At 39.8% G+C, this 24954-nt stretch overlaps 2 protein-coding genes across 11 annotated transcripts in view; one reads left to right on the top strand and one right to left on the bottom strand.

The window, feature by feature from the left end:
* MEGF10 (multiple EGF like domains 10) overlaps positions 1 to 5030 on the bottom strand; it is a 404496-nt gene extending 399466 nt beyond the window's left edge. The window contains exon 1 of the mRNA XM_045394871.3: positions 4914 to 5030. The gene's annotated coding sequence lies outside the window, so the exon portion shown is untranslated. The remainder of the gene's footprint in view (positions 1 to 4913) is intronic.
* C6H5orf63 (chromosome 6 C5orf63 homolog) overlaps positions 1 to 24954 on the top strand; it is a 33093-nt gene that overhangs the window by 1805 nt on the left and 6334 nt on the right. For 4 of the 10 annotated variants that reach the window (XR_012414044.1, XR_010587589.2, XR_010587588.2 and 1 more), the window contains exons 1-2: positions 10306 to 10473; positions 19817 to 19937. Coding sequence is in view for 6 of the 10 variants with exons in the window: in XM_065546706.2 (XP_065402778.1) it covers positions 19824 to 19937 (114 nt within the window). In the remaining 4 variants the exon portion in view is untranslated. Of the gene's footprint in view, positions 1 to 5345; positions 5408 to 7147; positions 7250 to 10305; positions 10474 to 19816; positions 19938 to 24954 lie in introns of those variants that run through there. The other 6 variants (XM_065546706.2, XM_045394883.3, XM_045394881.3 and 3 more) reach the window with 3 other exon arrangements.

Here is a 24954-nt window from a genome sequence, read left to right as displayed (position 1 = left end):
TTATTTTTGTCCTGTGCACACACAGCAGATAATATTCAAATATGTGCAAAAAAATTACTCCTCAGAATTCTTCTGAGCAATAAGTGTTAACTTCAACTTTGTGGAAGACTGCTCAGTATGCTGGGGCATGTTTGAGGGCCACAGTATCTTTTCTTTCTTACTGATAGGCTGACTGCCCTGTTTTGTCTGAACAGGACTCCCTGGATGGGGGTGAATCTGAACCAGGGAATAAAGGAGGTGCATTTTACTCTCCTCTCTTTATGCTGTGAGAAATCTATCCTCCTCCATGATCTAGCCTTAGTGAACATAACAGATGGGTTTAATCCATAAAAATGAAAAACTTTCCCATTTCAATTCCATTTCCTGCCTGTCCAGGTAAAACAAAACCTTCCCTGAGGAAATGATGTAAATGCACTTAACATTCTTAAAAAATCCTACATAGCACAAAATATTGCTAGGAACTGAACCATGTTTCTTTTCATTTACATTTAAAAAGAATTATGAATGGGGTAGTGAAAAAAATATAGATAGGAGTTAGGAAAGGCTTTCCAATTCCAGCTTCATTGTGATTTCCTTCACGAAGCTTCAATTACCTTGTCTGTAAAATGGGACTGATAAAAATGCATGCCCTGTCTATCTTACAGAATTATTATGAAGAATCAAATTAAATGATATCTATAAAGACTCTTGCAATACTACAAAGGGTGACATAAATGTGCCCTGGTATTGTTACTACAAGGTCCCCTATGCCATCTTTCCTCAACAGTGTCAGTTTCTGCCCTTCTTCTTTGTGCCTGGCAGGCTGCACTCGATTCATTTCCTTTAGCACAGACACAAGTAATCTTCTGTTATTACAAGTGAAAGGAGGTTGGAAGCTACTGATTTTGGAGTAGACAACAATGGTCTTGCTCCAACAAACCTTCTGGGGAAATCCACAGGACACTCATCTCCTATCTTGCCCCACAATCTTTTTAAGACAGATAAAGAAAGAAGTGTGAGTCAAGGTCCCTGCAAAAACTGTAATTTCATCACCAGCATGGGTTTAAACTTTAACAGCTTTGGTATCCATCTGTCAAATGTCATTTGTTGGTTCCTAGTAGCTCAAACAAAAGAAAAAACACACATCCACTTCCTTCAATAAAATGTAAAAGTCTACAGTTTATATTTGTGCACTCAAGCCATACTAATTTATTCTACAATTACTTTTATTTTTTAGCATTTTTATTTGGCTCTTATACTACATAATTAATGGTGTTTACATGGAAAGGTTGTTTATGTAAATGGTCTAAGTGGATCACTGAGCAAGCTTTAAAACAAATAAACATTTTTCTCCTTTTAAAATTTACTTCACTGTTCTCTGAATGTCTGGCAGAAGAGCAGAGTTTTTAAAATGTCAAAGGGGACATAGGAATCAGACTTTTGAGATCCATTCTCCCCTGGTGAGTTGGGCTTATAATTCTGTTTCCTGTAATGGTTGGCCTGGGGGGAGTCAACAGCGACTCCACTGACCCAGCACATCCCAGACTCAGAAGCCTGTCTTTTCTTTGGGAGGTTGCCACTGTTTTTCTCCATGACCTTAAACATAACACAATATCTGGCCCTTACAGATCGTTTCCTGCAGAGTTTGCAGACCTGAGGATGGGACACTCATGAGATAAACATATATGCTCACTATAAAGACCAGAAATACACCAGGAAAGAAAACCTACCAAGTTTCTGAACACCTCCACCAAAACAATTGCATCACCTAATTGTGGCAATTACTGAGATTGTCCCTCCTAGTCAAAGTTCAAATTGCATGTTGTTTGAGTGGCAACACAGAGCCAAGTTACTGTAAAACAGAGCTGGCATGACAGTCACTACTTGCCAAGACATACATTATTTTTCTAAGGCATTCTGAAGGGAACATATTGACATCAAAGGCCATTTCTTTATTCCTGCTCTTCCAGAGGCAAAGCTAAGAGGGCAGGAGTGAAGATACCTTCCTCCACACCCACACAGGCCACCTTTCAGAGGCCTTAAGAGGGAAGCCTGGCTCCAGGACATTTCTGGAAGAATAGGTCATGTGTTCCCTAAAGTACCTTTGGAGTTATGTCAGGAGTTACAGATCAGACTGTGGCAGCAGGCTTTCTCTACACCAGGCTTCTGCCTCAGAGATGACCATTGAAAAACTCAACCCAGGTGAGTTCTGAACATTCTAGCACACAGAGATCCCTGCACCAGTCCTATCCAGATTGGTAGAGCATAGCCTAGAATTGCAGTCCAGACCTAGAGGAGGACATGTAAGTCAAATGCCTAATGACAAGCATGTTTTTTTCTTTCTTTGTTCATTTTTTGGGTTTTTTTTTTTTTTCGGAGACATAGTTTCACTCTTGTCGCCCAGGATGGAGTCTCAGCTCACTGCAACCTCCGCCTCCTGGGTTCAAGCAATTCTTCTGCCTCAACCTCCTGAGCAGCTGGGACTACAGGCACCCATCACCACGCCCAGTTAATTTTTGTATTTTTAGTAGAGACAGGGTTTCACCACGTTGGGCAGGATGGTCTCGAACTCCTGACCTCAGGTGATCCGCTCACCTTGGCCTCCCAAAATGGTGGGATTACAAGTGTAAGCCATCGCGCCTGGCAACAAGCATGTTTTGAATGAACAAAATTGTACGAGACCCATAACTGTCTTAAGACCTTCACATTCTTTTTTTTTTTTTTTTTTTTTTTTTTGAGACGGAGTCTCGCTCTGTCGCCCAGGCTGGAGTGCAGTGGCCGGATCTCAGCTCACTGCAAGCTCCGCCTCCCGGGTTTACGCCATTCTCCCACCTCAGCCTCCCCAGTAGCTGGGACTACAGGCGCCCGCCACCTCACCCGGCTAGTTTTTTGTATTTTTAGTAGAGACAGGGTTTCACCGTGTTAGCCAGGATGGTCTCGATCTCCTGACCTCGTGATCCGCCCATCTCGGCCTCCCAAAGTGCTGGGATTACAGGCTTGAGCCACCGCGCCCGGCAAGACCTTCACATTCTTAAAACATTCTTTCACATCATTTGAAACATATTAAAAAGTATATACATTTCACATTTAATAATTTTTCTATAAAAGGACTTTTCAAATTTTGCTTGTGAAATTATTTGGCTAAAAGTTAAAATATAATTTCTCTACATTCATCACATATACTCAGGAACTCTCACTTGGTGAGAGCATCTCATCTAAAAACTGTTTTCCAATGTAATGAAGTTGTTATGAATGCTAAATCCAGCCATTAATGAAGCTGACACAGTGTTCGATTTTGTGATCATTTAATAAATGCTTATTAATTTTGCTATGACTGCCTTTTTTTTTTGGTTTTGTAGACAATGATTTTTCCTGGCCAGACTCCAGATATTTTCCCAAGCAGAGCTCCTTTCCCCAGCACTGTAGGCCCTGGATCTAGAGGCTAAACTGGTCCTCTGAGCTCATGGCAGTCAGCCAGGCACTCCCAAAGAGGGTATCAACCATAGTGAGTTCTCAGGGATTCCCAGACATTCCACAGGACTCCCTCTAACCAAAACAATAATGGGGAGGCTCCGGGTCTTGTATTATCACTTACAAACCCAAGAAATTCTTACTGATGAAACTCAAATTCTGAAAATTTGTGAACTTTTGGCTCCTTAGAGAAATTTACTCACAACCAGTGCTAAAAGCCTTCATTGTTGGCCTTGGTGAATCCATTCTTTTCCTTCAGTGGGTGAAATCAGGTTTCATAAGTCCAAGTGATTTTATAAACCTTTGTCTTCCAACAATAAACGAGATTTGGAAGCTGATCTGGAGTTACATTTCTAGTAAGCTTTTCTGTCACTCCACAATATCTAAGATACTCATGCTCCACCAAGGTGTTTATAACTGGACCCCAGATCCCTTCTTTAAAGACATCCTATCAGCAACTGTTAGGTGGAGTGTGCTTTACCACTTGACTTTTTTTTTTCCAGAAAAACTAAGTCTTATCAGAGTGCATTAATTCAAAAATAATCATAGGTAGTCTGTTGACAGTCACAAAATTCCCTCTTTAGCCTATCAGAAAATGCTGAAGTGACAAAGAACTTGTAAATTCTACTATCTTAATGCGGCTTCCAGCAACATCACATAATCAGTGTGGTTTAAGGAATTCATTCCTGACCTTGGTTTTCTTTGTATCTTTTTTAAAATCACTGAGTACACACTGAATTTATAGTGGGAAGCTTAAGACATCAGACAGAATGAGATGGAATTCCAAATCTACCATTTTGTAGCTGTGAGAACTTCAGCAAGTTATTAAACCTTCATTTCTTCATCTGTAAAATGGTACTAATACTTAATTGCATTGTTCTCAGGATTAAACAGACTAATGAGTATAAAGCTTTTTGTGAGCAATCAATAAATGTTAGCTTTGAGTATTACTACAATTATTATCCATCATTTTCTCATTATTTACTATACCACCATTCAAGCCACCACACCTACAATCTGGACTGCTCAGTAGCTTCCTCACCTCCCTGCTTGTTCTACTCTTGCCTATCCTCAACCCTTCTCATCTACTTCCCAAAGCTGAGGGATCCTTTCAGAATGGAAAAGCAATCAATTCACCCCCTTCCCACATAAAACAGAAATGCCCCCAGCTACCCTTAGCACAAACCTGAAAGGCCCTGCATGGCCAGACTCTTGCTTACCCTCTGTAGCCTGTTGCCACCTCTCTCCCCCATTCCCTCTAAGCCTCAGTCATACTCATCAGTCTTCTGCATACAACCCATACTGCACACCCTCCACCAGACGCTTCCCACAGCCTGCAGAGCTCTGTCCTGAACCTACGCCCTTCAAATCCCAGCCCCAAAGCTACCTCTTCAACGAGATCCCACTCAGATCTTTTCTCATATTCCTTCCCTGCAAAGCACTCAGCTGAATAAACGCATTACCTATTTAATCAGGGATGATTTCCTAATGTCTGCTTTCCCACACGATTTTCAGTTTGCGGGAGGGTACGGCTGCCAGTTTTGCTCATCGCATTCCCCATAACCTAGTTCAGCCAAGACCTAGTGGGGGAGGAGAGTAAATATTAAATTAACGAGAGAATGCACGCATGCAGAGGGGTTAAAATGGCTCGGACTCCGCAGCCTCCAAGAGTTGGCTCCCGCACCTGAGGCTCGTTATTAAATGGTTCCTAAACATGCGGGGTCACTTTTCCGTGTTTTGTTTTTTAGTTTGGCCTTGGCTTGTGTGTTACTCTTCATGAGTAAAGGTTCAGGCGCCGCCATCCTCGAGAGCGTAGGCGGGACTCCATCTGAGAGCCCAGCCGGCAGTGTTGCAGGCGTGGAGCGGAAGTGCGGGGAGCGGGGCCGGCGCCTGGCGGGTGAGGGCGGAAGTGCCCGGCGCAGGGCGGAAGCAGAGACGTTGGCGGCGTGAGGCTCAGGTGGGTGCCTTTAGCCCCACGCCGAGGGTGGGCGTTCGCAGGTCTCGGGCTCTCAGCCTACGCGCAGGCTGGCGGGGGTTCGCTGTGCCGCATGCTGCCAATTTAGATTGTCGTTAGAGGGAATTTAATTAAACCGGGAGCCATAAATCCATGAACCACCCGAGGGGAGATTATAAACGCGTGTGCGTGTGTCTGTGATGGCGCTCTGGGAAGTAAAGAAATGACGGGCGGGAAAAGGAAGCTTTTTTTTTTTAAGAGAAAGCCGAAAACATCTCAACTTCATACTCTTCCGGTGATTCACAGATGCCCCGTCCTGGGTTTAATTGAATTCTATGAAGTGGTAGTGTAATCACACTTGGGAGCCCGCTGAGCAGACTGCCTTTTTAAATAAATATTTTTGAGCAGCCATGTTGACCTTTAATTGGGGTGAAAAGGTTGAAAGGTACAGCAGGGAACATTGTGAGTGCCGGGGCTCTCTGCATCAGCTGTCTGGATCTCCTCTCAGCCTTATTGGGCAAAAGCAACCCTCTGGGTACTGAACAGTGAGAGAATAAATCAGAGACTGTACATTCTCAACAAATATTCACTTCTGACAAATAGCAGCTCATACAGTTTCTTAAGTCCAAGGGTAGAAAAGTCCCCACTAAAATGTCATTGTCAGTTAAGACTTGTGACTGTCTCTAACGCTGTCTTTAACAAGGAGTGTTTTGCTTGGGTGATCTTTATTCTTGTTTATTAATAAATAGTGTGTATGTGGTACTTTACATTTTAGTGCCCTTAAAAAAAAATCCATAGTATGGCCTTAGCTTGACCCCAAGATTCTCAATTCCTCAAGGACAGGGATAGTGTCTAAGATCTGTTATATCCCAATACTTTCTAGCGCATTTCCCAGCATTAGTATACATTGCCTTGTTTAAGCAGCCACTAGAGCTGTGCCTTGGTGCACAACGCTGAACAAGCTGAGGTGCCTATTAGAGGCCACAGTCTTCTCATTTGGTCATATTCTGAGGACTAGCTTATAAAAATGCATGTGAAGCGCTCTACCAATATTTGGAGCTGTATACATTGAGGTACATTATAGGTAAATAGCAGAAAGATTTAAAACACTGGGAAAAAAGATACACCCTGGAAATACTGGATAATTATAATACTGGGGCAAAGCAGAACTAATCATGGTTCTATGTGAAATATTGTAGCCCAAAAACCTGGGTCCTGCTCTACTGAGGAATTGCCTGGAACCAGAAAGGCCCTGTTGTGAAAATTAAAATTGGTGGGGCTGGTGCTTTAAACAGGCAGGATCCTCAGATTGTCTTTCTTCCCTGCTGCTGTGGCAGCAATAGCCACATGCCAAGGAAGGATCAATATCTTTTTGTCTCCTTCATCAGAGGAATATGTGACTGTGTGGTTTTATGTAGATGGACTGTTGGCAGGTAAGTAATAGAAACGAGGATTTTTCCAACTTCGGAATTGATTGGACTGTGTTTCTATTTTGTTCCAGATGCCTGGCTCTAAAGTACCCAGAGGCACTGTGAGAAATCCCTTTAAAATAGGTTATTTTTTATTATTAAAGTTTTTTATTTCATAACTTGTATATACTCTAGCTGGCTGATGTATTCAGTTACTCTAATGCTAGGGTTTCGGGTTTCCCACATAGCAGGACCTTGAGGTGATCTGGTACAAGTAGTGAGGTGATTTTATGTTCCTTATTTAAATCTAATTTTTGCTACTGCTTTATTCAAGGAGTATACATCAGAGGAAGCCAAAAGCCAGCTGGAATAGTTCCTGAATACAGTTTTAATCTTGTTTGCAATTATTTCAAAGGGGAGAAATCATCTGGATCAGGTATGTGTAACTACACAGCCGGGACTAGGTGAGCTTCCTCTATCCTTCCCCTAGTATTGCATAACTAATTCTAGGGACAAAATCATTTGGGGAAGAAAATTCAAGTGAAAAGTTTTGGCTAAGTTTAGCATAGATATGATTCCACATCCCTAACTTCCCATCCCAGTACAGCCACGGAGAACAGGAAACATGAAAATGTTACTCTCTTTTTATTCCAATCCTTACCAAAGTTAAAGTTTCTAGAGATGGAGGCAAACTGAAAGTACCTACCTACTATTTTTAGAAAGTATCCATCTCCAAGCATATCAGACCATTTCACCAGTAATATCCAGTAACAGCCTTTTTACTGTTATAGCCTTCATCACTGTGGTATTGTGTTGTTTGTGAGTCTTTCTCCTGCTCAAGGTGTGAGTTCCTTAAGGGCAGGGACAATATCTTAATCACTCTTATATTTCCAATACATGGCACAGCACCTGGCACATTGCAAATGCTCAGTACAAGCTGTAGAAATGAAAATATAGTGTCCCTGAAGGGAGGTTGGATCTATAAAAAGTATGAAACACTGGGAATGTAACAAGATAGAGAAAAGAATATAAAGCAGTAACCTCCTTTCAGATTGTTACTAGAGACAGAAGTAATGCTTTAATAAGCAGCTTGGAGCAGGGAAGAGTGTATTTGGGAATCCATTAGATGCTCCTCAAACTGCCTTCCAAGGAGATCTGACCTGGTCAGTTGTGGGTCCTTTGTTGTTTAGAATATGCAAGCTGAAATCTTCCGCCAATCCTGTCTCCACACTCTCTCCAGGTCTGCCATGCAATGCCTCACCCAAACACCTGTTTGGCAAATATTTGAAGGGTATCTGCTTGAAAGTGTGCCAAATTATTAGCTTACGTAGGGCACCAGTGTCTTGGTTTGGTCTTGCCTTAAGCATAGAGAACCTCTGTAGAGTCACTATCCTAAGTCTGGTCACTATTTTAAGTCTAGGTTGCCCAAATAATATTGAAGGAAATCCACGCTTGTCTTGTCTACTTTACTAACAACATTTCAGAGCAGTTCAAAGTTGACAGCTTTTTGTGTTGTAATAGGACAGTGGTGGTATATGCTGATGCCTTCTGTTGCCAATGGGATTGCAGCAGAAATCACATTGTTACAACTGGAAACAAATGAATTTACTCTCGTTGTTCCAGTGCTTTTTCATGTTAATCATGAAATAATGGGGAAATGATTTTTAGTCAGGAGGGAAGGACATGACGTTGCATTATTTGATTTTTTTAAAACTCATTGTTTCTTAAAACACATAGTCCTTCCATCCAGTGAAGAAAAATGATACTATTATTTAATAGAAAACTCAGTAAATTCAGCCATTTTTCCAGGTTCAAAAATGAAATGAATGTGAATCTTTTTCGATTTAGAGAACAGAGCCTAATTCTTATGGTAAAAGAATTCTGTCTGAAACTGAGACTTTCCTCATTCTCTCCATCCTTAAATTAAGCCTTATACAAAATGAAGTATCTGTTAATTCGTATACCCTGAGGATTAATATGAAAAGTGTTTTGAGATTTTTTTGGAAGAAAGACGGTTGAACTTGGAGATCCCTTCTAGTTCTGAAATTCTGTGTTGATCTCATTATATATAAAAATATGCCATTGTTCCAGGAGAAAATATAGAGAAATGAACTAAAAAATGTAGTATTTTTTAAGCATTAGTTTGCTTATACATAAAGCAAGAGGAATCTCCAAAGTCACTTCCAGTTCCAAAACATTAAAAAATTCTATCAATGATAGCTATTAAAAAACAGAATAGACTCAAAAGATTGTAGAATCCCGCATAACTGAGGGATGCCACAGCCTAACATCAAGCAAGAGTGGATGGCTCCCAACATTCAGATTGAACACTATTTCTACAGGCCTGGGTCTTAACTGTTATCACAAGTCCAGGGAAATGCTGGATTTAGCAATTCAATGTCCAAAGTCACTTGCTACAAAATGGCTAGCAATGAATGAAACGTCTTTTAGGTTTTGTGGGGGCACAAAGATAACTTCACCTCTTTGACAAGATAAATTGAAAGTGGTTGGAATTTTAGGGACAAAGAGAAGACATTGCCTGGGTGGATGGTTTTTGAATTGCAAACAGTTGTTTTTGGAAATGGGATTATGTGCTTTTTAAATAGCAGGGAAACTTGCATTACTAGCTGGGTGCAGTAAGACTAAGATGTTTAATGGAATTTTCTTCTTTCTAGGTCAGTACTAAGTATAAGAGATATCTTCAAAGGGAATGGGTCATGTTGGTTAAGAAGGATAACGTGGAAAGGAGTCTGCATAATTCCTTATATACTTTGTTCCCATCCCTTGAACTAGAATGATTTTGCCCTCATCTTAATGCTATCTTTATGGAATGAAGGAATTTTCAAATTGGTTTTTAAACTCTATTAAGTCCTCATGTATGATATAACCCAACCACATTATTCAGGTTTTCTTGGCTTTCAGGAACAGCTTTGCAGCCATTATGTCATAATTGAACCGAACGTTGTTGCACATTCTGAATTTGGAATATGCTGCTCTGGCTCCAGGCCAGTTGCTGAGTCAGTATCTTTGGAGTTGAGGATGGAGGGGAGGGGTGTAGTGTGTACAAACCCATTGTGTTAACAGGAATTAGTCCAGAATTCTCTTTGGACTCTTGGGAACTAGAGGGGGTATATGGTGAGTGTACATTACTGTTCTTGATTAGCATCATTATTTTATTTTCTTAGCTGAGTGTTTGGAAACTCTTCCCTGATACTGTCATGTGCACCAACCCCATTACTGAGTAGACTCCTCTGAAACAATGATCTGGAAAGTGTGACTGCTAAGATCTAAAGATTCTAAAACAAAATCTTGCTTATACTGAAGACTCCTCTTCCCTTCCACTTTACATTTGTCAGCTTGCCACCGCTGAGGCAAAGATAGCAGTGCTTCTGGATGGGAAAGAGAATGCCAAGATGAAGAGGATCTTTCATTTAAAATCATCTTTAAAATGTGTTTAATAGAAAGAGAAATTCATTATTTTCTCTTTGTAGGGGGAGTTCCATCTTGGATACTTAGACAATTCCAAGATGAGTGCCCTAGTGTCACCTTCCCCATTTTCCAACTTGGTTCCTTCTGACACCAGCACTTACCAGTTATGATTGAGGAGTGAGAAAAGAGAGTCTGCAATGAACAAGTACCTTTAAACTTCTGCCTGGACCTGTAAGTGAATTTGAGTCCTCTTTAAGGGTCTATTTTAGGCTCTTACGGGTAAAAACTACTTTGGATTTTTTTATTCCAGGCCTTATTTAGTCATAGCCTATTCCCATGGCGTTTGTTTAGCATGGGATTTCCCCTTCTCTGATCAGGAGAATGCTTGAGGCCCAAAGCCCCAGGCACAGTTCCTTTGGGTTTCTAAAATGAGAGAATGGGACAAGTGGTAGCATTTCCATTTAATTGTGGATGAAACTGAGGCTTTAGGAGATGAGGATTTACCTCTCTCTTTGGGGTTTATGTTTATGAAATCCTCACCTAAAAATGAACACAGGGAATTCAAACATGCTGAATTTCAACAGAAACTCTATATGAAGAATAACTTCAAAGCTCAAAATGAAGAATGATACCATTTATGCTTAATTCCCCTGACTGATTAGTTAGTAGGAGCTGTGTTGGTTTAAATTTATTTTGACCTCTCTAGACAATTTACTCAGAACCACTTGGAACAAGTTTTGTCTTTAAAGATTGTGAATAAAATCCACCTTTACAATTACCTAGGCGGCTTCTTTTTTGATGTACATGAATTGAGGATATCCTTGGTAAAACAATAATAGTACTGAATTTTTCCCTGTTTGAGAAATAAAAACAAATATTAGGGAAAAGCAACTGGAAGGGAACTGGCCTGTGCTTAAAACCCATCAAGGGGAAACCTTGATTTCTCAAAATCTAAATTTCAGTACCTTCATAATTTTGTGAAGGCTGAGTAAGTTTAAGCCGATACCTGGTGCCAAGGTATTTGCTAGTCAGTCTTACCTAGATTAGTGGCATACTTAGGTGCAGATAAATATGTTGAATCTTTAAACAGTCTTATCTTAGAAATTCCTGTTTAAATAGTATTTGTGAGAAAACTTTCAGTTATTTCTATTTGAAATTTTTTTCAGTTTTGCAATTCCCTATTTCTGAGACTGCTGTTAATAGAGATTTAAATCTTTCATTTGAGGCCAGTAAAAGCACATTTCAGTCAATAGAATCATTATTATTAATAGTGATCTCTTAGTATTATTTAGTAATCAGTACTTAAGCTTTACTTTTCTATTCTGCTTTATAACTTACACGGAGATTTTTACCTTGATCATCTCTTTTTAAGATACCCAGTCAACATTTGCCTTCACTCTTCCCACCCTCCCCACTCCATCCTCTCCAGAAAGATCTCCTTTTAGTTAAGATGTTAAATTGGGTAAGAACCACTTAAGGTATTTCATTTTACGGGTAGCATTGGTTGAAAGATTTCATTCCTTTGAAGCAATCATTAGATGCATCTCTTCTGATTTGTGGTAGATTGTTTCACTGTCCCTATTCTAGTCAAGCCGTCATCAGTCTCCTTGACAATGGACAATTCTTTCATTCTGTAAACGCTTTCTCATTGACTTCTGTAATGACACACTTTTCAGGTTTTCCTCCTACCTCACCAGCTGTTCTGTCTGCCTCCTTTGCTGGTTCCTCTCGATCCAACCTCTAAATGTTGAATTGCTTGAGAGATCTATCCTCGGCCCTCATTTTTTTTCTGTACAATTTTAGATGATTTCACCCAGTTTCGTAGCTGTAAATATAATCCTTAAACTGATGGAGACTCAAGTCTTTATCTTTAGACCTGGACTTTTTTCCTGAGTATCAAACCTGTGTATGTCATTCTCTATGTGAGTTCTAACATGTCCCTAACCAATCTCTTGGTCTGACATATTCTTCAATCTGTTCTTGCCTCAGTTTTTCTTATTTTGGTAACAGGCCCTGCCACCCACTTAGAGGCTCGGGACCAAAACTGAGATTGTCCTTAACGCCCTCTTTTCTTTAATTCCTCATGTCCAATTCATTGGCAAGTCCTGTTGACTCTATTTCTGCCCTAGTCCATACCATCCCGTCTCATCCAAACTATTGCAGTAGCCTTCTACCTGCATCCCTGCTCCACTCTTGCCCTGCAACAATCTGTTCTTCAAACATATGAGATCATGTCACTTCCCTCCTGTAAATCTAATTGTACTTAGAATAAAATCTCAATTCTTTAACATAACCCGCAAGGCCTACATGATCTGACCCCTGCTTACTGTGGGTTAACCTCATCTCCTGATTGTATCCCCTTTTCCTTGTTGTACTCTGCTTAAGCCGTATGATCTTTTCTGTTTCTTTCAATAAATCATTTGTCCTCACTTACAGGCTTTTGCATATACTCCTTCCTCTCCAGCGCAAACAACACCTGCTCAGAGAATACCTTAATTAAAGAACCTGCCTCAGTCAGCATCACATCACTCTGCTATTATCTCTCCCCTGTACGTATCACCATCTCAAGTGGCCTGACATTAAAGAGTCTCTTCACTAGCACACGGACCCCATGACGGCAACGTACCTTACTTTCTTGTTCATCACCATACCCCAGCACCTATAATAGTATCTGATACATGAAAAATATTGGATAATTTTTGAATAAATAAATGCATCCCACACCTAGATTTTCATAACTGACTTCTCTTTCCCACCTCCATTCTCCTTTTCTTGACAGTCTTTTCTGCCTGCTGCTGCCAGATTAATCTTTCAAAACACTGATTTTATCACATCACTCATTCAGAACCCTTCAGTGGTTCCCAAGACATACACAACACAGCACACATACCACCATTAAAATCCTCCACAGGCTCATCCTAGTCCACCTTCAAAGCTTATTTTCCACTATTATTCAGCAGAAGTCTCTTTACCCTGCTCAAGGTTTCCCCCATCAAATAGCCATGGCATTCCTATGTCTATTACCTTTGTGTCTAACCCTGGATTTGGAAAGCTTTCTCTTTTTTCTACATATCCAAATCCTAAATGAAATGATTTAAGATACTTCTCTTGTGAAACCACCTCCAATTTTAGCCTATAATACTCTTCTTTCCCAGTCTCTTACAACATTTGAATTATATGGCCCTGTTACAGTATTTCCTGTATTTCTAATTTACCTGCACATACACATGTCTTAACTTCTGACCAGATTTTTCATGGGTTGGGATCAACTCTTATTCATTTTTAACCCACTTTCCATCCCCACTGTGGAACTAATGAGTGAATGATATCATTGGTTCACTAATCACTGTGAAACCTGACATAAAACTTATTGTTTTAGTTAAGAATTCGACACCTTTCTCCTGAATCTGTACGACTGAAATACATCTTGTTAGTCTTGTTACTTGTATCAAACATGTGGAGTTGATTACTCCATCTGAGAGCTTTATTTAGAGGTGAAAAAATGAGCTAAACACCAGGCAGGATAAAATAAAAAATTAATGGCTTAATGTTACTGAGAACTAGAAGGGTGAAGGGGATGCGCATCTACTAAGTGAAGGATATGTATACCTTCATATACATATGCTTCATATACAAATGCTGTATACCTTCAGTGAAATTGCAATCTTAGGCAAGGCCCACACTTCAGATAGCTAAAGAATGTTTTCACTGAGCACTGTGTTGAATACAAATTAATGTAGCACCCATTGAGTCCAAACAGTGGAATAGCGACATCTAGATACTTAGAAATTGTCATGGTCATAATTTGAAGGGAAATAAAGAGTTTCTGTCCCAGGCACTCATGTGACCAATCCTTTCTGGAGACTGATTCTCTGCTGGCTTCTCTCATCCCCTGTGTGGTAAACCTGTTGACACTGAAATCTGGAAGTAGAAGCTGCATAGAGGGAGTGGTATGAGGAGCTGCGTCTCAGTCCCCAGGGCTGGGCCATAATGTAGGCCTATTCATAGTTTAATGTGTTGTGTGGAAGCAAATCTGCAGTCCAAACTGTGTAGTCAGAATGAAGCTGAGCGTGACACCACGTACAGTCGGGCCCACAGGAGGGTGGTTAGCTCAGTATCTCTGTTGCAATATTTTGTTTGAGTTGGCTGTGCCTCCTTAATACTTCCCCCTGGCCAGGTACCCTGGCCGCTAAGGCTGAGACACTAGAAAAGCACCTCTGATCTCATGTATGCCAGTGAGTTAGAGCCGCACTCCAGATTGGGCCTTCTACTCCCCACTCCCTGTTTCCGTTCAAAAGCCTCATTTTCCCTCTGTGTAGCCCCTTGGAATTGACACATCAAAGTATTTACTCAATTTTCAGTTTTGGTTTTGTCCCTATGTGGTGCCTCTTCTTGTCACTCTTGGCTCCACAAGAGTCATTTTCTCTCTTGCCCTTGCACCCAAGATCCCAGGCTAGGTTCCCACTTGTTTGGGAGAGTGGGAGGTTTGGACACAGATGACTGACCAAAAGCACACAGGCACACTGGGGAGGCATCAATTGTCCTTGTTTCGCTGGACTGGTAGAGCCCAGTGACCCAGATGTGTCCCCTAAGAGCAACCTCACCTCATTACATAAACTTCCAGTAATCTAAAATAATGTTTTTGTTCCCAGAAGAGGTGTGTGTGTGTCTGTACATGTTTCTAGTCATTTGGGTAAAAATAGGAATGTTATACTTAGATGGTAATAAATGTGAAATAGAGCACTTAACTTCTCACATGGCACAAATGACTGAACAGAAGCCCTGAGTCTTCTTTAGGGAACATAGGTTCAGTGAGAGCTACAGTAATAGTGTTTAGTTAATGTCAGCTCAGCATTAAATTTATATTATACTCTTGTGAAGAAGCTCCAGCATTATCTGTTGAATAACCAAGGCGGTACCTGGGCTGATGCAGACTTTTTGATTTTGCACATGAACTAACACTGCAGCTTGCTGATGAGGGATCACATGAGCTTGAAAATTTGGTGTGCCAAAAGATTCTTTGTATGAATAAAAATTCTGGTCAGTGAAGGTCAGTTTCTCTCCTCAAGCAAGAATAATGTTGTTTCCCTTCTAATCAGACACACACAGTGTTTGAAGAATCCAGGAGCTCCATGCAAGCGATGTGCAGCCATAGCCTGGGCAGCTCCTCATGCACGAAACGAATAATCTTTAATAAAGACTCAAACGACCCTGGCTTCTTTTTGTACTATAATCAGTTGCCTTAATGGTGTGCCCTTCAGTGCCTTGCAGGGAAAATACTATAAAGTTATTTTTCTTATCTTGCTTCAAGGAGGGCTGAATTGGTCCAGTCAGTCCTCCTCCCATGTTGTATTTGACTCTGCCATAAAGACCACTGAAATCAACCTCAGTTTTATTGAAAGGCCAGCATTCCCTTTCTCTTTCAGGGTGATCCGTGCCTCTGAGGGGCACTGGACTTGAAACAGCAGGAGTCACCATCTTTATTGTTAGGCTGTGGAATTTGTTTTAAGCACATTCTAAATCCAGTCTTATGTCTTTTGCTTTTTTTTTTTAGTCTGTGACAAAGGTGACCCAATTGTGCTGCTTTGATATTGTGAACAGAGCTCTTTTTGCTCATATCATAGAGGCATATAACAAAATACGAAGGATAAAATCGTGTCTCTGTGTGTAGTAAGGACACATATTTCATGACTAAATTCAATGACATAATCAAAAAAGTGTTGTCCTCTGACAGTCATGAGCTAACAGGCAGAGACCACGTTTCAGGATATTTTTTATAGTGCTGAGATACTGTTCAAAAATAATAGAACTAATGAAAATGTCACATTGACAGAGTAGCCCATATTAAGATTTTACTTCAAGAAGGCATGATTTGGTGAATGTGACATTGACAGCAATGGTGTTAGGGTTTACAGAGTTAGTAAAATATTCTAAGAATATTATAGAGTTCCCATTGAAGTATATCATTTTTCATTTTATTTTTTCTTTTCTAGGATTAAGTAAATGCCAGAAATTAAGGAATTTTAGCGTACTATCTGCCTAGAAGAGGTTTAGTGAGCTTTTTCTTTCTGTCAGACTCTAATTTTATAATACAGTGCTTCTAAAGATATAAGTTAATTTAACAGTACGATAAAATGCATATACCTTAAGAGTATTTGAAGAATATGCAGGTAGTAAAATTGCATAATATGGATGCATTTCTCAGTAAAAAGATGTGCCATGTTTAAACAATTTAAAATGTGTAAAAAAGTAGAAATGGAGAGTAACAGTGGAAAAAAGAACTAGTTACAGACAGAATGGTTGTAGCATCACTGAAAACTTTACTTAGCTGTGTAGATTGGTTGAACAAATACTCCAGCAAATCTGGAATGAATAGCAACTCTGCTTACGATGACAGGTTTTATTTGTCTTGGGTGCAACCAAGACCACATGCTGTGTTTTGTCATGTTGGAAAAACTGAAGCAGATTTCCGTTGTGAATTTGAAGTTTTTAAAGAAGCCTTAATACCTCAGTCTCAACTCAGCCAGGTAAAAGCAATGTTTTCCTTTTCTTTTCAGCTAGACATCAATAAATCTTAAATCCCTTCACCAAAAGCATGTAGCTGCAGTTCACTGCCCTGGTCGTAGTCAGGTCACCACCACAGATGGCCTGATCCTTCTCATTTCCAGGGACCTTTAATAAAACTATTTTTTCTTAAATAAAGTTAATTCTTCTGCCTTTAATAAAGCTAATTTTTAATTTTCTTTCTTCTAGAAGGGCGTGCCACCATTAGCATAGAGACTTTCCAAATCCCATGATGTATAAGTTTCTACCTAGAGTAAATATAGCTAACAATTCTGTACCTCCTCTCCACTTTTATAGCCTGTGTAGACAAAGCTGTGTTTAGAAGATATGTCTCCAACTACATTTACCTATTGGAAAATTGTTTATTCTGCTGAATCTATAGAAATATGTATATACCAGTAATTAACACTTCATTGAGAGTAGCACAGAATGTTATGAAATTGTTTAGATCCACTTTTTACTTTGGAACAACTGGTAAGCAGATCCTTGCAAAATTCTCATCATATTCCTTTTTTATGCATTTATCAGGATCATTTAGATGGCAGAGAGATCCAAGTAGAAGTGGAAGAGTAAGGGCTGAAGAATAAGGGAATGATCATTGTTTTCATGGATCAGTATCCGGTCTTTTTGTTCTGTGGTCTTTATTCTAGCGTGATATGGGTTGGTGGTTTTCTCTAAAGTTATATCATTCTGTTTGAAATGAGTTTAAGGCTAATCTTACACTGAGGAGCCTGGTCTCCAGTGAAGATTAACATTTAATTAATATAGTCATGCTCTGTGGAGCAGAGGAGGGCAAGGTTTGAGGTGGTGGTGAAGGGGTTAGAACCAGCAGCAGTACCTCAGCTCAAAATTTTGTGGGTACCCTGAGGAGCACTGATCTTTATTATTTAGAATAGGCCCAAATAGTGACTGCTGTACATACTGAGTATCTAATCAGGGTTAGAGGTAAGATTAAAGAAGGTGAGAAAAGCTCACTTTAATACTTTTAACATCCAAATAAATATTTGAGCACCAATTATGTGCCAGGTTAATTGTGGGTACTTAGAGATACGGGGGTGAACAAGTACCTGTTCTTATAGAACTTGCATTGTAGTGGAGGGGATATAAATAATTTTAGATAGTAAAGGGCAAAAGAAAACTACAGCAAGGTGTGAGGGTGGGGAGTGATAGGCTAACATTGGTAAGTTAGTCACTAAGACCTCCAAGGCAATGACATGAGTCCCAGGCCAAATGAGGAGAAGCTACTTCAGAGCCTTTCATGCATAAGTAAAGCAAGTGCAAAACGAGGAAGAAATTATATTGGGTATTCAAGGAACAGAAAGAGAAACTTTACAGTTGCAACTTGCCAAGGCAAGGGAGGGGAAAGTGATAGATGGAGTTGCAGAGATACAGTAAAGCAAAGTTTAAAAATTATGATCTCAGGAATTAGTTCATCCTGGGAATACTGATGAATGACAATGCCAACAGTGCACATGTGTTTTTAAAGTGAAATTATAATATTTACAGTTTTAAGGACAAAGCTGGAGACAGTAGAATAACTAGGAATAAACAGAATGATTGTAGCATCACAGAGGACTTATGTCTTATGTTGAGCAAAGTAGCAGGATGAGGAAGCTTCAAAGCCTAGTGTTTGGGATGCTGCGATCACCAAGCTGTTCTTACTGGAATACCTCCAGTAGAAACACAAGTACATTTGTGTATAAGGTTTCCAAAAGTTATGATAATCTCCTTTTAAAACACTTCTTAAGGAGTTGAGTAGATTTTTTTTTTCTGACAAGGTAACTCAGCCTGATTCTCTCCTATAGTTCCTGTAAGTATAGCTTTGTGTTTTTTGTTTTTGTTTTTGGTTTTTTGAGATGGAGTTTTGCTCTTGTTGCCCAGGCTGGAGTGCAATGGCGCAATCTTGGCTCATCGCAATCTCCGCCGCCCAGGTTCAAGTGGTTCTCCTGCCTCAGGTCCCGAGTAGCTGGGATTACAGGCTCCCGCCACCATGCCCAGCTAGTTTGTATTTTTAGTAGAAATAGGGTTTCTCCATATTGGTCAGGCTGGTCTCAAACTCCTGACCTCAGGTAATGCCTCGGCCTCCCAAAGTGCTGCTATTACAGGCGTGAGCCACCACGCCCAGCCACCTTTGTGTTTTCTTATGTCTTACAGTGGAGAAGCATAGGTCTCATAAGGGATAGTCTGAACCTTTGCCTGGGTACTTATGCTGCCTACCCATTGTTTCTTTTTCTTTTTCTTTTCTTTTCTTTTTTCTTTTTCTTTTTTTTTTTTTTTTTTTTTTGAGATAAGATATCATGCCCATCGCCCAGACTGGAGTGCAGTGGTGCAATCATGGCTCACTACAGCCCCAACTTCCCAGGCTCAGGTGATTTTCCCACCTCAACCTCCTGAGTAGCTGGGACTACAGGTGTACACCACAACACCCAGCTAATTTTTTGTATTTTTAGTAGAGATAGGGTTTTGCCATGTTGCCCAGGCTGGTCTCAAACTCCTGGGCTCAAGTCATCTGCCCATTTTGGCCTCCCAAAGTGCTGGGATTACAGGTGTAAGCCATGGCACCTGGCCTTCATTGTTTTCTTTACCATGACAGTGGCTAGGTGTTATTGAATGCTTGCCAGTATAATAAGGTATCCATGAGAATAAAAACCATCTCAGGAAACGTCCTCATTTTAGGGGATCATCAAGATGCTGGCAAAATCTGCAGATGAAATTTTGTATTCAAATTAACAAACCCATGCAGTTTACTTACAGAAACCAAGTGATTAGGCACACAGCTAATTCATAACAAGGGGTTTTTTTCTATTCTAAATTCTGTTTTGTTTGGAATACAATGAACGTTGAGACGTCAGAGAGACTTGCCAAATTTCTAGGTCTTTCCAGCACTCCTGGACTTGAAGAAACACTTCTAAAGCCTGCAAATTCCATCATAAGCTTGCAAATTACTGTTCATATTGTAAGGAACAATTCTAGGGCACATAAGTTTACTGCTTTATTTTTCTTTTGGCAGAATTAAGATGCTCTGGTTGCAAGGAAATAGCATGCCGCTTGCCAGATCCGCCTTTGGACTCTTCCTGAGAAATTGCTCTGCCTCTAAGACAACTCTGCCTGTGCTGACCTTATTCACAAAGGTACAAAGTGAAAAAGTAAAATTGTTGGGTGAAGAAAGTTGTACATTTAAGAAAAGGGGCCGGGCGCGGTGGCTCAAGCCTGTCATCCCAGCACTTTGGGAGGCCGAGACGGGCGGATCACGAGGTCAGGAGATCGAGACCATCCTGGCTAACACGGTGAAACCCCGTCTCTACTAAAAAATACAAAAAAAAAAACTAGCTGGGCGAGGTGGCGGGCGCCTGTAGTCCCGGCTACTCGGGAGGCTGAGGCAGGAGAATGGCAGGAACCCGGGAGGCGGAGCTTGCAGTGAGCTGAGATCCGGCCATAGCACTCCAGCCTGGGTGACAGAGCGAGACTCCATCTCAAAAAAAAAAAAAAAAAAAAAAAAGAAAAGGGGACAAAGTTGAAAGGAAAGGCAATGGAATAAACTTTCTTCAGACCTGCTCTTCAATTTCTCTATCAGCACAACAGCAGCAACTCAGTTTTCTACCCAGATGCCTTATTATCTCCCAATTATCAGAGGGTAAATTCATGTATTTAATGGTCATCTGGCCCCTACATTGAAAAAAATGACGTATAGGTTATAATATGATGTTTAAAAATGTATCATTTAGAAATGCAATCAATTATCTTTATTTGTGGTAATTATGTTCTATAAAGTCACCTTGAACCCTGAATTAGTGAATATTGAACCATTGCTCCTAGGGGAAATACACAGGTTCCTATGAGTCTCTGGTCATATTTTCATCAGCCTACCAAATACAGAACCTTATTTTATGTGTGATTCTGTTTAAAGATACTTTATTTTTACATATGCACCATGGAATACTATGCAGCCATAAAATAGATGAAATCATGTCTTTGCAGCAACATGGATGCAGTTAGAGGCCATTATCCTAAGCAAATTAACACAGGAACAGAAAACCAAATACCGCATGTTCTCACTTATAAGTGGGAGCTAAACATTGAGTACACATGGACACAAAAAGGGGAATGATAGACACCGGGGCCTACTTGAGGGTAGAGGGTGAGGATCGAAAAACTACCTATCAGGTGTATGCTTACTACCTGGGTGACGAAATCATTTATACACCAAACCCCAGTGGCATGCAATTTACCTATGTGACAAACCTGCACATGTACCCCCAAACCTAAAATAAAAGTTGAGAAAAAAATTGTTTTAATAAAGATACCTTATTTAATATATATTGTTGATTCATTAACACTCAACTCACAGCCAATAGCAACTGTGTATAACTCATGCCTAAATGAAGCTTATCGAACACATGTATTTTCTCCATAAGGCACATCACAGTCTTCTTGTGCTTAGGAACACTCGCCAGCACTTCAGCACTATGTCTGGGGGCTTATTTAAACAGTGAAATCATCAATGAAAAGCACAAAAATGCAAAAATCCTGGCACTATTCAGACGATGAAAAGGACACTAGCTTCCATTTGCAGTATGAGAGCTAAAACAAGAAGGCAGAGCATCACCTTGTTTGACCTCAGCATAGAATGAGTGCTTCGGGTGACTGAAATCTCTCACCACTCTATGCATGTGCATGTCTGTGAATACCTGCAAAAGCACTTCAAGTATTGATTTGGGGGTTGCAAAGAAGTTTTAGCAATTAGGCAAATTCATAAATATGGAATCCATAAATAATGAGGACTGATTGTACTTGTTTTCTTATCCCTAATACTAGTTTTAAGCCATAAAGCTAGTTTTAAAATGTTTAACAGCTTTGTCTCCCTGAAATTATAATACAGATATTACTGATTTCCTTTTTTGCTAATTAACATCACTTTGTGTGACTTAACAAAAAAGAAATAAAGTGCAGATTAATAGAAGTAACTTTGGTGAATAATACTGCAATTCAAACAAAGATCTCTTTTCAATAGGTTTTTGAGATTTCAGGCATTTTAGCAATTTGGATATATATGACAGTTACCTAATAATGAAGTTTAATGAGTTTTAAAAATGAATTTATTGATGAAAATATTTAATCTAAACTACTTTTTATATCTGTAAGCATATATTGCACTGTTGGAAATTATGGAACCAAAAATATTTCATCATCTGAGAGTCTATGATGGGAAACCCATGTGCAAACCACAGAAGTTAAATAATCCCTTAAGGCTGGTGTTGCTCACTCAGCCTAACAGTTCTGTACTGTTCTTCAGTTTGGGCAGCAGCTGATATAGCCAAAAACATTTATTAAAAACAAAACAAAAAAACACACCAATTTCCATTCAACTTAGTATTTATACTTAATGCTTATTCTGTACCATTAGGCACATAAGAAGATGGCACTCCCACCTTTGGCAGCTTATAATCCAGTGAAGTAAATGCTTAAAAGTATAGTATCAGATTGCTATCGGTTATGAAAAATAGAACGTACTTCCTCGAGTGAGTTAAACAAAAAGATTTTGGAGTTGGTCTGGTTTCAGGAACATCTTGATTTAGGAACTAAACATGTTAACAATCTCTTCAGCTTTGCATCCTCGGAGTTAAATCCCTCTTTGGTTCCTCTCATGTGATATGGTTTGGCTCTGTGTCCCCACCCAAATCTCATCTTATGATCCCATAATTCCCACATGTTGTGGGAGGGACCTGGTGGGAAGTGATTGAATTATGGGGGCGAGTCTTTCCTGTGCTGTTCTTGTGATAGTGAATGGGTCTCATGAGATCTGATGGTTTTGAAAACGGCAGTTTCTCAGCACAAGCTCTATCTTTGCCTGCTGCCATCCATGTAAGATGTGACTTGCTCCTCCTTGCCTTCCGCCATCATTGTGAGGCCTCCCCTGCCATGTGGAACTGTAAGTCCAATAAACCTCTTTCTTTCATAAATTGCCCAGTCTTGGGCATATATTTATCAACAGCATGAAAATGGACTAATACATCATTGATGACTGCAACCATCCCAAGCCTCAGATCTCACATCTCAGACATCTACAGAAACTCCAGCAAAACTCTGATTGGCCCATTCTTGAGGGATAGGATGCACTGATTGCCTGAGCCTAAGTCAAGTTTCTCACCTTTCTTGTTCTGGGATGGAATCAGCCACATGCTGAGAGTAGTTCCTGTGAATCAATATTATAGCATGCTTGCTACAAGAAAGGGGAGTGGGTGGTGGGCAGCCAACCCAACAATGTCCACTATGGTTTAGGGACAGAGTAAATAACAAGTGTCATGGAAAATCCTAGAGAAGGATATTTGAATGGTCCATCCCACTGGTATCTTTTTTTGGTTCTTTATCCTTTTAAAATTTGATGAGCCTTTCTTCATAAAAATATATACACATATTTTCAGGTATAATTTGCATAGACTTCTGTGGACCCCAGGTCTAAAAAACAAAACAAAACAAAAAACCCAATGTAGATTCTTCTAAAGTTTTTAATATAAAAGCAAAAGTTTAGCACATTTGGTACTTCTGAATTTAGTATGTTTTTTTGCTTTTAAGATCCTGTGTTGACTTTTTGAAACTTTCTCTGAAAATTTTAGGATGATTATCTTAAAACATTACAAACTATCCATAATCTATGTATTGCTAATGCTAATAATAACATGATAAGCCAATTCTCTGTTCTAGGAAATTAGGGCCAGAAAGAACCTTTAATGGTCTAAGTTCTTATTTCAAAACAAGCTATGAGTTAAGCTGGAGGAAAGGCCTCTCTTTTACATAATAGCTTATCTCTTCCTGTCCTGTTAAAAAGAAGGTTTTATATAAGCATAAGTAATTTGGGGTCTGTTTTGAGCTCATGCAAGAGAACCTATAGCAGGTCCCTGTTCAGTCAAGGGCCGAGAAGCCTTTAAAATCTGCCAGTGTAGCCTTGTAATATAGTTTGAAGTCGGGTAGCGTGATGTCTCCAGCTTTGTTCTTTTTGCTTAGGATTGTCTTGGCAATGCGGGCTCTTTTTTGATTCCATATGAAATTTAATGTAGTTTTTTCCAATTCTGTGAAGAAAGTCATTGGTAGCTTGATGGAAATGGCATTGAATCTATAAATTACCTTGGGCAGTATGGCCATTTTCACGACATTGATTCTTCCTCCAAGGCTACAGTAACCAAAACAGCATGGTACTGGTACCAAAACAGAGATATAGACCAATGAAACAGAACAGAGCCCTCAGAAATAACAGAGCCCTCAGAAATAACACCACACATCTACAACCATCTTTGACAAACCTGACAAAAACAAGAAATGGGGAAAGGATTCCCTATTTAATAAATGGTGCTGGGAAAACTGGCTAGCCATATGTAGAAAGCTGAAATTGGATCCCTTCCTTATACCTTATATAAAAATTAATTCAAGATGGATTAAAGACTTAAATGTTAGACCTAAAACCATAAAAACCCTAGAAGAAAACCTAGGCAATACCATTCAGGACATAGGCATGGGCAAGGACTTCATGACTAAAACACCAAAAGCAATGGCAACAAAAGCCAAAATAGACAAATGGGATCTAATTAAACTAAAGAGGTTCTGCACAGCAAAAGAAACTACCATCAGAGTGAACAGCCAACCTACTGAATGGGAGAAAGTTTTTGCAATCTACTCATCTGACAAAGGGCTAATACCCAGAATCTACAAATAACTTAAACAAATTTACAAGAAAATAACAACTCCATCAAAAAGTGGGCAAAGGATATGAACAGACTCTTCTCAAAAGAAGACATCTATGCAGCCAACAGACACATGAAAAAATGCTCATCATCACTGGTCATCAGAGAAATGCAAATCAAAACCACAATGAGATACCATCTCACACCAGTTAGAATGGCAATCATTAAAAAGTCAGGAAACAACAGGTGCTGGAGAGGATGTGGAGAAATAGGAATGCTTTTACACTGTTGGTGGGAGTGTAAACTAGGTCAACCATTGTGGAAGAGAGTGTGGCAATTCCTCAAGGATCTAGAACTAGAAATACCATTTGACCCAGCAATCCTATTACTGGGTATATACCCAAAGGATTATAAATCATGCTACTCTAAAGACACATGCACACATGTATGTTTATTGTGGCACTATTCACAA

Source organism: Macaca fascicularis, chromosome 6 (genome assembly GCF_037993035.2).
Source record: "Macaca fascicularis isolate 582-1 chromosome 6, T2T-MFA8v1.1".
NCBI classification, from domain to species: Eukaryota; Metazoa; Chordata; class Mammalia; order Primates; family Cercopithecidae; genus Macaca; species Macaca fascicularis.
This window is presented reverse-complemented; position numbering and strand designations above follow the sequence as displayed.